This window comes from Arvicola amphibius, chromosome 12 (assembly GCF_903992535.2).
Source record: "Arvicola amphibius chromosome 12, mArvAmp1.2, whole genome shotgun sequence".
NCBI classification, from domain to species: Eukaryota; Metazoa; Chordata; class Mammalia; order Rodentia; family Cricetidae; genus Arvicola; species Arvicola amphibius.
This window is the reverse complement of record NC_052058.2, coordinates 144,164,427-144,177,140: the sequence shown is the minus strand read 5'-3', so window position 1 is coordinate 144,177,140 and position 12,714 is coordinate 144,164,427. Positions and strand designations below refer to the sequence as shown.

Here is a 12,714-nt window from a genome sequence, read left to right as displayed (position 1 = left end):
AATGTATATTCAGAGGACCTAGTGCAGACGCATGCAGGCTGTGTGATTGCTGCTTCCATCTCTGTGAGCCTCCATGAGCCCTACTTAGTTGATTCTGGAGGACGTGTTCTCCTCATGTCCTAGGAGATGAAATCTAGTAGATGGCTCTCTCCATTGTAGCCAGTCAAGGTAAGAACATATTCTAATTCCCTTTAATTCAGGGAGTTTTGACTTTAAAATATTAGGCATAATGAGGATCAAGTGTGAAGTTTGAAACACAGCTGAATTGTATAGCAAACATAACTTTATTCTTTCTTCATTGTTCATTTTCAAATTCAATTTCCATTCACCGTTTGCACTTAGATGTTATCTTCTAACCAGAAGAGACTGATAATGATAAGCCTTTGGCTGTTGTCTCGTTCACATTAAGTTGCATGCCATGGTCAGCTGTTAAACGTTATGCATAGTTGATTATTCTTCTATGCACCTTTTGTTCGACAATTAAGGCTGATACAGCCTTTCCTGTATTTCCTCAAGACATGGCTTGCATGAATCCTGTGAATACCCTCATCTCTAGATGTTTAAGTTCCATGTATACTGACACAGTATTTGCCTCTAATCTATGTTTGTTCTCCCCTGTCTTTTAAAACCTTAGTAATCACCTGGATTACTAATATATAATACTATATAAAATATGGTAAATAATTGTCATACTCTAATTTTAGGGACTGGCAGAGGAAAAACCAGCCTTGGTTCTAGGACAGACATTTTTTTTGCTAATATTTTTGATCCCTGGCTCTCTAATTCAGGGCTGTGGAGGGAGTTCAGATATGAAGAGACTACATGGTTCTGTTTTGTCTTCTGATTGTCGATTTTGGCAATTGGTGCCTCTATTTTTCCAAATCACTTTGACTTCTGATTTTATCTTCTCGTATCTTAGCAGCTTTCTAACATCTCTTTGCATAAACTTAATAAAAGATTTCTCTACCTGGCTGTCAGTTTGGGGCTGATATTGTTAAACAGCATGGAATTCTTTCTGCTCTTATTGCCCCAAACAAACCTTTCTAGTCTTTTATTTTGGTTGCTTAGTTTTACATGATAGACAATAGTTGATAATTTATTGATGAATTTACTAATTGGTAATGGACTCCAAGGCTTAAACATCAATACATAGTTGCTTGCCTCCTCTCCTTATGAAAAACACACATTGCATTTTGAAATATACTCTGCAGTTCTATTATAACCTCTCCTTCCTCAAGTTAGTTATTAGTTATTAGTTAGCATAAGCTCAGAGAATACTCTTCCTTTAAATGATTACATCCTTTGTAGACTCACACCTTGACACTTAGAAAAAATTACACACAGACACAACACACACACAACACACACATATGCCTAAAACATTCATTGCTCCTTCCAACTTTTTTAAGGTTTCAATGTCTTATTCTTAAGGTTTTTGTTGATTGCTAAGCCAGATGAATTATTATCAAACACTAATTGATGGCTTCATCCCTTTGAAAAAATTGACCAAATTTTATGCACTAGATTTCACATTTTATACAGTAAATACTTTGTAAATGCATTTCAAGCACAGACATGATTTGACATAAACCTATGAAAACAGCTTAACTTCAGAACTCTCCTGGGAAATACTGCTGGACTCGGAAAATTCACCATGAGGTTTTGACAGGTGAAACACTGTTCTTGTTCTTTGGCTCTGTAGTGTGTAGTGTAGACATCTGGGTGTAAACACTATGTAAGAAACAGTTGGAAATAGGAACAATTGACTCTGAATGTTCATAGTTGTGTTCTCTAAAAGTGACCTGCTGTGGCACCCACCACTTCTTTATTTTGAAAGCAGGACTTTGGGAATTCTCACCAAAGGTGAGTTACAAAGAAATTCTGAAATTGTCCTTAGAAAGCTTTTCTACCGGTCTTTGCTAACTTGGAAGATACACACATTTCTGGAAGTCTCTGTGGGACTTTGCTAACCGGTGTGATATGTGTGATATGACCCACTTCCAGAGGGTCACACAATTTCCACTATTCAGTCTAAGGCCTGCTTTTTGTTCCCTATGAGGTGTTTCCCCTAATTACTTTGATTCTGTTCTTTATCATGGTTGTTGCCATGATTATCCATCAGTTCTGGTCTCAGACACTTCCGTTGTTGCAAGGTAGATGGAAACTCTTCATGCGACGTTTTGAGTTTCTTGTAAGAAGAGATGATGACCCACCCACCTTGTATTTCCATTCGAGAACTTGGCATCATCACAAGAAAGGAACTCAGCATTTGAAAGTATAAGCGTGGCTTCTCTGACTTACACTCAACCAAAGTGGTGTAGTTGGGACTGTGCACAATGTACTTAGGTGTATTTCATAGGCAGTGACATTCTATGTCATGTGGTTGCAACTGTGTCACGAAAATGCAAGGCAGGCACACAATTTCTCCAAGTGAATTCTTTTTCCCTATTGGAGGCCTCAGCGCCATTCACTGATCTGTATGTTGTATGGTCTGGGGCCACCCACCAATAATTTTGTTACCAAATGTTCCACCCCAAAATTTGACTCTTTTTCCCCCTTGATAACAATATTAAGAACAGAGAACTCTCTGTGTCATTTCAGTTGAAAAAAGAGAGGCGGTAGTAGCACATGCTTTTAATCCCATAGAGAGATAGGCAGATCTCTGTAAGTCTGAGGCCAGCCTGGTCTACAAGAGCTAGTTCCAGGACAGCCAGGGCTACACTGAGAAACTCTGTCTTGAAAAACAAACAAACAAACAAACAGAAACAGAAACAAAAACATATCTAGCATTATGAGTAGTATTCACTGGATGAAGATACAACTTCCATGTTTGGATATGTGCTCCCGAAATTGTGCCTGTGATTCATAGTGGCACAAAGACCTTTTATGTCACTGTCTCCTTGGGATACTACCTAAGTGGCATCTACAGTCCCAACTCCAGTTCTGCTCTATTGCTGGTTAATTGCAGATTAGAATGTCCTTGCCTCTATTACTCAATATGGTTTCTGTCATCAACCCTGGAAACTAGAGGGAAAGATTTTGTTACAAAGATTACGTTGTTAGAAATCTTGGACCCGGGAGGGCTAAGTGATATATCTGCAATTGTAGTTAACATGTTATGAAGCTAGAGCAGGAGGCCAGGGATGCCTGTCCCTTTGCTATTGCCCTATTACCCAGTAAAGTTGGTCAAGAGGTCTGTGATGTCCTCTTCATACTTGATCTCACATAATAGACAATTCAGCAGAATACCCGAAATTGTCAAACCTAAGATACCTTGAAAATGAGCTATGCCTCTGAAGCCTGCAAGCTGAATACCTTGTGATTTTTATTCCAAGTTTTTCAAACGTAGTCAGTCTCACTACATTGTGGACTTCTTCTGCCTTTCGGGGTGCATCTGAGCCGCTGTGCAGGTTTGTAATCTTCCCAGTGACTAAGAATGCAGTGTTTTGATCGGCTGTGATATTATCCCTGCCTTGCTGTTCATTGCAAAGGCTCCAGATGCGCACACTATATATAATTAACAATAGAAGATACATCTTTTCTCAATACGTCTTTGTCTCCCTTCATCACTTTGCCTTGTCTGTTTTTCTTTTGCCAAAGAGCCCATGCTACAATTAAATGTCTTTAGAATAACACAGTGAGAGTATTTTAGTTTAAAGGAACGCTGGGGGGGAATTTTAGTTCCAAACACGAAGCTTGCTGTGGGGGTGCAGGGAAGAAAGGCAGAGTGCAGCTTTGACTTGAAGGAAAGGGGGACATTACTGAGATCCTACCCTAGCCCAACCACCAAGCCACCATTTACTCATGAACAATGGCCTGCTCCCATTTGCAAAGCAGATGTAAATCTGACCCCCCAAAGAAAGGACTGGAGGTTGTCATTGTGTCAGGTACAATGCCATGCAGGAAGTCTAGTCCTTAGATGAAAGCAAAGTCATATTTAATGAACAAAGGGAAACATCAAACCTTTTATGTGATGGGGACTGTTGAACTTGGCTTCTGAGTAGGAGCCATTCAGAGCACAACTAAGCTGAGCATTCATTCAGCATCACTGGGACAGGCGGGCCTTCAGATACGATCCTTGTTAAACAAGCACCCTGTGGCAAAACTTCAGAAAGCCACCTAGTCTTTCTGCTTCTAAAACTCAACATGAAAAAAAAAGGGTTGACATTTGGTGAAAAGACTATAGCTTATGAGATCTGGATAAGGCAGAGACACCCCAAGGAGCAGAGTAGAAGACAAAAGAAGGTTGGGAGGAATCTCTGTCTGCAGAGGAATCCATGTTCTGGGCATGCCCAGGAACTCCATATGCATGGCCAAAGATTGACAGAGGCTGCATGGTCACTTGGCATCTTGAACATTGAAGCTCATTTTAATCGCTACTGTCCCCATGCTGAGTTGCTTGGACAAACACGTGTGGCAGCGTTGCAGTCCGTAAATGAAGTTAGTCTCCACAGCACGATAATTTTCCAATAATAACTTTTCAGTTTCTGCCAGCAACGTGCAATCAACGTGTCAAGCTCTGTTCTGCGAGAAAAGAGGATCCTGGGAAAAGGAGTAGAGGGAGAGCCGCTGCTGGAGTTTCTTTCTACCCACTGAAGCCACCACCCTCTTCTCCCCACAGCTATGTTTTGTCCAGAGTGTCCAAGCAGGGACTTGTGTTGACTAGTAAAGGCCTCTTCCCATCTGGGACATCTGTCTCCATAGCAGAGGAGGCTTTTAGTCGGTGCTTACCAAAAGAGCCAATCGGTTCCCCGTTTCGGTGCATGTTTCTGCAGTCCTGCTGCTGGGATTATAATGGGATTTTCACAGCTGAAGAAGACAGAGTCCCCTTTTCACAGCACGACCCTCCATCAGCTCAGGAAAAAGTTTTTGTGAATGATGTGTGACAGCAACATGTGTACAGCTAGAAGGACAGTAATTGTTTTCACACTGATTTTTAGTTGTGAATATCTCTCCTTCTCCCACTCAGGCATGTTTTCAAAGATAGATGGTAGATAGATAGATAGAGATAGAGAATAAATAGATGATTGATAGATGGATGGATAGATAGATAGATAGATAGATGGTGGGTGGATGGATGGATGGACAGATAGACAGACAGACAGACGATGGACGAATGGATGGATGAATGGACAGATGGACGGATGAACAGACAGATAGATAGATGGGTAGATAGATAAATAGAAGATAGATAGATAGATAGATAGATAGATAGATGAATGGACAGATGGACAGACAGACAGAAAGACAGATAAATAGATGGGTATATAGATGGATGGATGGATGGATGGATGGATGGACAGACAGACAGACAGACAGACAGACAGACAGACAGACAGAGAGAGGATGGACATATGGATGGGGAGACGGATAACTGGATAGATGGATAGATGGGTAGATATGAACGATAAACACATCATATTTTTGTCTTGTAGGCATAAATAAATTTACTAAGAAGCTTCGAAATCCTTATTCCATCGACAATAATGAGCTGCTCGACTTTCTCTCCAGAGTGCCCTCAGACGTTCAAAAGGTAGGTGATGACTGGTCACCGCCCACAGGGGCAGCAGCATTGAGTTCTTGCCAGTCCTAGAGATTTAGACGGGCACATGGCTGTGCTTGTGTGAGTAACTGAAATGAGGACTCAGAAAATCCCTAAAGCATTCTTCCTGGGAGGTGGTGGGGGAGAAGAGGCAGCCCTTCGTCCAAAGGATATGACGACTGGGGGAAATTATCCCGCAAAAGAGCTACTTAGGAAGGAATCTGGAACTCATACTGAGTAGCTATAGGCTGCAGCACTGGTCCCCTTTTGATTGCTCGCCTCCCTGAAGAGACTGTGATGAGCTCAGAGGAGGTGCCGGAGATCCAGTGCTGAGAGACACTGTTTATTTTCTTAGCTCTCCAGATGGCGGGCATTTTCAGGGAAAGAGGAGACAAGAGGATTATTCTCTTTATTCCTTTCTTGCCCCAATTATCTCTTCAGCCTGCCCTCTATCCTCTTTCCTCTAAAGACTGAGGAATGCTGAGGGCAAAGGCCCTCCTTACGCTGATACCCACAGAAAAAGTGGTGGGGGGAAATCAAATTGGAGATCAATTGCAAGTATTATTCACAGGTAATGCTCACTTAGTCCAGCAGCGTCCCAATTTTGTGGATGCACAGGGATTAACAAAGGCAACGGTGAAAGAAAGGCCCCAAGAATGGCGGCCCCATCCAGGGCCCTGCAAACTTGCCTGCATCAAAGCCAGAGGAAGGCAGGCAGGCTGTCATTTCCACTAATGGAGAAGAGTGACCACTGAATAGGTAAAGGGGGATAGCGTGGTATGAAGCATCATCAAGATGATCAAAGGCACAGCCTTTTATTTTCTGGGAGAACCCCAATTCGAGTATCGATTTTCATCTTGGAGCCAATGTAGCGTAATTGCTTTCCCAGTGTCTTCAGGTGGATTAGAGACACATGGGGCTGGAGGTCTCAAGGGGCCCTCCCCGCTTCATCCACATTTTACAGATGAAAATGGACTCCGTGGTGCTTTAAAATACCAAAGACAATGAACAAAACAACAACAGAAAAAACTTTACTTCATGACATAAACCTGTTCAAATCAGTTCTGCAGATATATTTACTCTCTAGCTTTACATTGCATAATTGAGAAATAATAACCTGGCCTTTGTTTGTTCTGCATTTAAGATCGACAGTTCTAGTATCTTCCATTATCCTGGGGGGCTTTCACAAAACACAAGATGGGAAGGATATATTTGTCTTTTTGTTTATCTGGTTGTGGCAAAGCGTAGGCTAATGTAAGTATAGGTATAACATCCTTGGGGAATTTGGCAGAAATGCTAAAAGTAGGGAGCACAGGTGTCCAGTAACATAAATGCATTCTACCCCAGCCCACCGGAGCTACACCTGAAAACACTATGCTTGCAATGTGCCATCACTTGGGTTACAGTGTGTGAGTTCCTACAGCATCTGTGAATAGACATTCCCCATCAATTCCATCTCTCCAAGGTCCTGGCAACAGCCCTTGGAGTGTTCACCCAGGCATACTTGGTGTATTTACAGAGAGATACGGATGATAACAATTTGAAAGAGAGTCCTCCATGCATTAGTATGAGTGCCCCTGTCCCCACCCTTGGTGCCTTTTAATGGCAATGACAGTGTGCCTCTGGGGACTCCCCAAGGGCTCATGTTTATCACAGATGTTCCAGTCATTACACTCTACAGAAGTTTGGGGCATATCATCCATTTCAATATTTTTCTGTCCCCTCTTAGGTAAAATTAATGACTGTAAGAGCCTGAATATTCCCCCATCGTTGTAGTGCTTTGATAGGACTAATACTCAGTAAGCTGTCGTATCTTAACATATGATCAGCAATTCCAAGAAGCAGTTATTAGGTTATTTTCGGTTGGAAGAAGCTGGTATGAGCAAGACCAAGATCAGGGGCAGTAGTCACGAAGCCCATAGAAACCCATGCATCCCATTAGAGAAATCTGCTTTTAATACTTTGGTTTCAAGAAATGATGCATGACTTCTGAAATCCTTCCTGCAATTAATCCCCCCACCCCATGGTCCTGTGTTTAAATAATGATTCATTGCCTTTGAACCTTCCTTCCTTCCTTTGCCTTGCCGAGTCCTCGGGGAGCCATTAACACACTCTGTGGTGAGCTAGGGTTACCTAACTGCCAGCATCATGTCTGTTTGTTTTCACAGGTGCAGTATGCAGAGCTGAAGCTCGGTGGCGGGCACAGCCCACTTCGGAAGAAGCGGAGTACCGTCTAGGGCTCATGCTGACTGAGGACCCAAGGCTCCCACGTGTAGCTGATCAGACCTCCGTTCGGGTTGCTCCAGTGGTATGGAGGTGCCCGGAAATGGGTGCTCTGTGTGGCCCTCTCATCATCCTCTACTCTCTTCACATCTATAGATGCACGCACACCTGCACATATATCCCCATGCATGGGTATCCTGATGCCGACACAGTCAGCTCAACAAAAGTCACTGAGCCTGAGACTGTGAGAGTCTCTCATCCATTTGTAGGAAGGACATAAAACAAGGGGTCCACAGAGCTGAACACTGTTCATGAGAGCAAACAGGAGACTCACCTGATTCCAGGATGATGCTGAACTTATTTCAATACCGTCAGCAGATTTCCACCAAGATACAGTACTTTCCATCTGGAGCTGGTGGCTCACAATCACAACAATGAAGAGGCCAAGGCAGGACAGTCGCAAGCTCTGTGCCAGCCCAAGAGTTGTAACATTCCAGTCTCTGCTCTGGTACAAAGCTCTGTCATAAAATGCGGCAAGCCACAGAGGTACGGTTCTTTCCGGTCTCAGTCCCCTCACTTGTTTCAGATTATTTTGCGACCATTTGTCTATCTATCCAGATGATGTGCATTAGAAAGTGAACATTTAGTGATGTCTAGAACCCAAATATTTTGGAATCAGCTGTGATTACTCAAGACATGGTCGTGATTTTGATGACCCTTGAGTATTGGATGTCAGCCTGGGTGGCATTTTAGCTGTTGTTGGCAAGGGGTATCACCAAAGGTCCCAATGAAGAATAAGGATTTAATGATAATATTTTGTTGCTGTGAAAATGCGATTTCCTCCAACTTCACTTTTTGCTTATTACCAAAACCAGATGTCAATATGCATCCTTACAGAAATGATGCGGGTTGCGGGAGACTAATTAGTAAATTCAGGAAGTACTTAGGAATATGAACGTAGGAAGGGACTTACTTAGAGACTCTTGGTGAAATACAGTCATTTCAGTTACCCGATGTTTTAAGCAGACAGTTCACATGCTTTTGGCTGTCTGAATTTGTCTTTTGGTTTTCTGAGGGTCAAAACGAGATAAAGACAATACAATTTCATTTCAAAGCCCTGTTCATGCAAAACAACCGCCAAAAAGTCCTCTGTAAATAGCGTGCGTATGAGTCCTGAGCTCCTAACAACTCCACAGCACACCCTGCTAATTTGAAAACCATTAATTTTGTGCATGTAGAAAATGTATACAGATATTATTGTGTTAAAATTATATATAAGCTTTAAAATCTGTATTTCCTTGACACATACTTGCTATGTGTAGGTTTGTATATATATATACAGATATATATTATAAAGAGAAGCTGAAAGGAAGAGATGGAATTTACTTATGTTTACTTCCTTCTTTGTTTGTTTCTGCATTGTAACTTAATCATCTTCTAACACAATGTTTTATGAAAAATGCCAAAGATTCTAAACTTTATCATCTCACGTCTGTTTTTCTTCATATTCTTCTTCCTGGTTTCTTTGTGGCAGAGCCTGATTCCTGCATGATTTGATTTACTTCAAGTTAATGAAGCTGGCTGGAAAACAGCCTTGAAGAGATTCTAAAAGCCCCAGTAAATCTGTTAGTTGTACATATAATAGCTACTCGAGAACGTCTTTGTCTAACCAGTTACTCAATCTTCTGTGTAAACAATACCACATTGTCTTGTTCCTGTCATCCAGTTTATCATAGTCTGTCATTTAGTAATGACCCAAGGCAGACATCTTTAAGCCGACGTGTGAGATCTGATCAGTCATTGGAATGACAACTTTGGGGAGCAAAATAACCCCTTATTTATTTAAATGTAGATCCCATCCTTCGTGACTGTTCTTTTGCTTTAGAATTTCTAAATGAAATAACTTTCCAGACAAGAAGGTATCATTAGTGAGGATTCTTTTCTCTCTAGCCCAAATAGAACTCACAGCATTAAATTTAGGACACAAATGCCAGCTGGTATTTGGGAGCAAGACAGGGCCAACTTCTCCTAAACTCTCTACTGAAGACAATCACTAGTTGATTAAATTGACATTGCATGTGAGAAAATGAGTATCTTTCGGAAGTGAAATGTTAAGATTCATATAATTATTATAGTTGTACAGGTCTAATCCTTGCAGACTCTGTCTTAGCCCAGGATCTCAGAAAATGATAAATACTATAATTTAATACTTTATTCCATCTTGAAGAAGCACCTGTCACAAACTGTGGGCAGAACTATTGTCCTTGTATGCATGACACCAAAACTATTATGTGTTTCCTTTTTCTTCCACCACTGTTTGATACACAAAAGGAAGATTTATTTTAACCCAAGATCTTACCAACTTCTTCAAGATCTTTCTTCTTCTTGCTGGGAATTTTGACAGTTTGCACTTCTGGAAAGCAGTCCTATGGCATGTCCAGATTTGCCAGCATGACAGTTTGTATGCTTTGGGACCAGTATTGACTAACATGCATGCTACTCGAATAGAATCACTGCGGTCCCACAGCAGTGAATTTGATAGCTGATCACCACTCTAAACACAGAAAAGTCAAAGGAAACTGAAATCCCCACACTTCAACAGGCCAGACATGAGTGTTTGGAGCCTCGTTCCCTAGTGTCCCGAAATGCCTTACATCGACATCTGGAGCCGAACTCTTAAACACTCACAGCACTTTACACACAAGGCCAGTGAGGTGGGATATTTGTAAACTGTATGGAAATGCATCGCTATGATTGATGTACTGAAAGGCTGAATGTCCAATAGCTAGGGAGGCGGTAGAGGTGGGACCTCCGGGGAAAACGAAGACTCTGGGAAGAAAAAGGCAGAGTTGCCAGGCAGCTATGGAGAGGAAACGGGAGGTACAAGATGGAAGAAAGGTAATGCCATGGGACAGAACAGAGATTTAAAAGTATGAGTTAATTTAAGTTTTATAAGAGCTAGTTAGGAACAAGCCAAAAATATTGGCTGAGCTTTCATCGTTAATAAGAAACCTCCAGGTCGTTATCTGGGAGCTGGCTGGCGGGATAGAGAAAGACTCAACTCCTAACTTACTGGCAAGTCTTTAGAACATGAATTTTATTATAAAACTTACTTAGAAGCGGTACCAAGAGTTCCACTTGACCCCTCAGATTTGGGCCAACACAAGAATTCCATGATAAAAAGACTAAGTAATTTCTCTTTTACTTGCAATAACGTAACCCCCATCTGCTTCTCTGAGCGGCATGATTTTCTCTCTCTAGAAGCTCATTCACTGTTTTATTGGAGTGTATTTCAATAAATTATGTATTTGTGTCTTGGTAAATTATTTTGTTAGTACATCACTGTCTTTCCTATGTTGTTTTGCCCGGCAGCTGCTTTGTGACGAACAGGCAGGTAGCATACGTAGTGTGGATACTCAGAAAGGAAGTCCAATCATATCCAGGGAAAGATGGACGATAAGGTGCAAGATATAGCCACATTAGACAGAGTGTGTGAAATCCACTTAATGATCTTGGAGAAATTTGAAAATTGCATATTCACACTATTTGACTTAAAGATAATTAAGTGGAAATACTAAAGTTGTGTGAAGTGTTCACAGTTCTCTTTATAACTCCATTCTCCCATTTATAGCTCTACCGAAACATCTTAAGGGCTTGTCTCCTGGACTTGGGGGCAGGGGTCTCCTTGGATATACTTGTTTTTAATCTTTGTACTTTTCTCTCATCTCCAAACCCACAAAATGTAGTCACTCAGGGGTCGATGTGGTCATGTTTCTATACTGATGGCCATGACTACCCTGCAAGTCAACTGTCTGCAGTATCCCACATATGCAAATGGCGTCAGTGGTGGCAATCCTATTGGGCTGGGCTAGCCTTCTTACATATTATCCCTTTCACTCGCGATCTCTTCCCCTAAAATTTCGCACTAAGTAAATTCTGTTCTTCAAATCATTCAAAGTTCTACTCTGATGATGTTACCTTTGTCTGTATGCTATATGAGTTTCCACTTCCTAATGCAGCTTTATGGTGAGGGCGTCAGCTGGTGAGTTTGGCAGTGTTAATAATGCACATCACTTATGAAAACAATCTTGCCATCCTGAAGGACCTTCATCCAAATTGCCTTCTGAATGCCCTGCCTTCAAGCACCAATATCCAATAATTTTCAAATTATCACGGTTTGAAGAAATGACTTCCAGAGGATTTACTGAAACATCAAAAAATCTTTATGCCTACTGTAGGTCAGAGCTCCCAAAGGCCTTGTCCCTAGTATTCTCTCCGTAACACGCCAACATGTAAGTCACACAGAAACATGGATCTAACAGCACAATCACAGGCCATTTGTGTTTGTGTCTTTTCATATGTTGCTATTAGAAAAAAAAGGAATAATCAGGAATCTTATTCATATCCTGGATAATAATTACTTACACGAAGTAGAGTTTATTTTGTATGATATATATTATTTCTGGCTATGTTAATGTCAAACCATTCAATTATCCAATGTCTTATATTCAAAGACATTCTTACAAGGCAAGAGAAAAATGTAATATTTGTGAACTATAAAATGACCTTTTGATTCTTCTCTTGTTTTCTTGTAACTTAGCAATTAACATATTAAACACAGATTGATACAGAATAGGCAACATTCCCCTAGTGGAGCCAGATAGGAAATAGCTACTTTCAAGCAACTGACTGAAGTTTTATAAAACTTTTGTTCTAGTTGCAGTGGGTGGCTTAGCAATTAGGATTGTATAGAGAATAGTTCTGAGTCATTTGCAGTGTTCCTAAAATAGACTAATGGTGCCCTAGGCTTATGTAGCATTGTACAGTGAGAGCATGTATCAAAGTCTAATTAGGAACTTGTAAGAGAAAATGAGAAGGAATTGGCATCTGCATCTACTTGACTGGGGAGAGAGAGCAGAGTCAAAGATGGCTGTTCGATTCAAGAAAAT

General features: G+C 41.2%; 1 protein-coding gene across 1 annotated transcript in view; it reads left to right on the top strand.

The window, feature by feature from the left end:
* The window catches only part of Mctp2 (multiple C2 and transmembrane domain containing 2), a 158,401-nt gene extending 146,058 nt beyond the window's left edge, over positions 1-12,343 (top strand). The window contains exons 18-19 of the mRNA XM_038313422.1: positions 5,436-5,533; positions 7,711-12,343. Coding sequence (XP_038169350.1) covers positions 5,436-5,533; positions 7,711-7,779 — 167 coding nt within the window. The 3' untranslated portion in view covers positions 7,780-12,343. The remainder of the gene's footprint in view (positions 1-5,435; positions 5,534-7,710) is intronic.
* Positions 12,344-12,714: the final 371 nt, after the last annotated feature.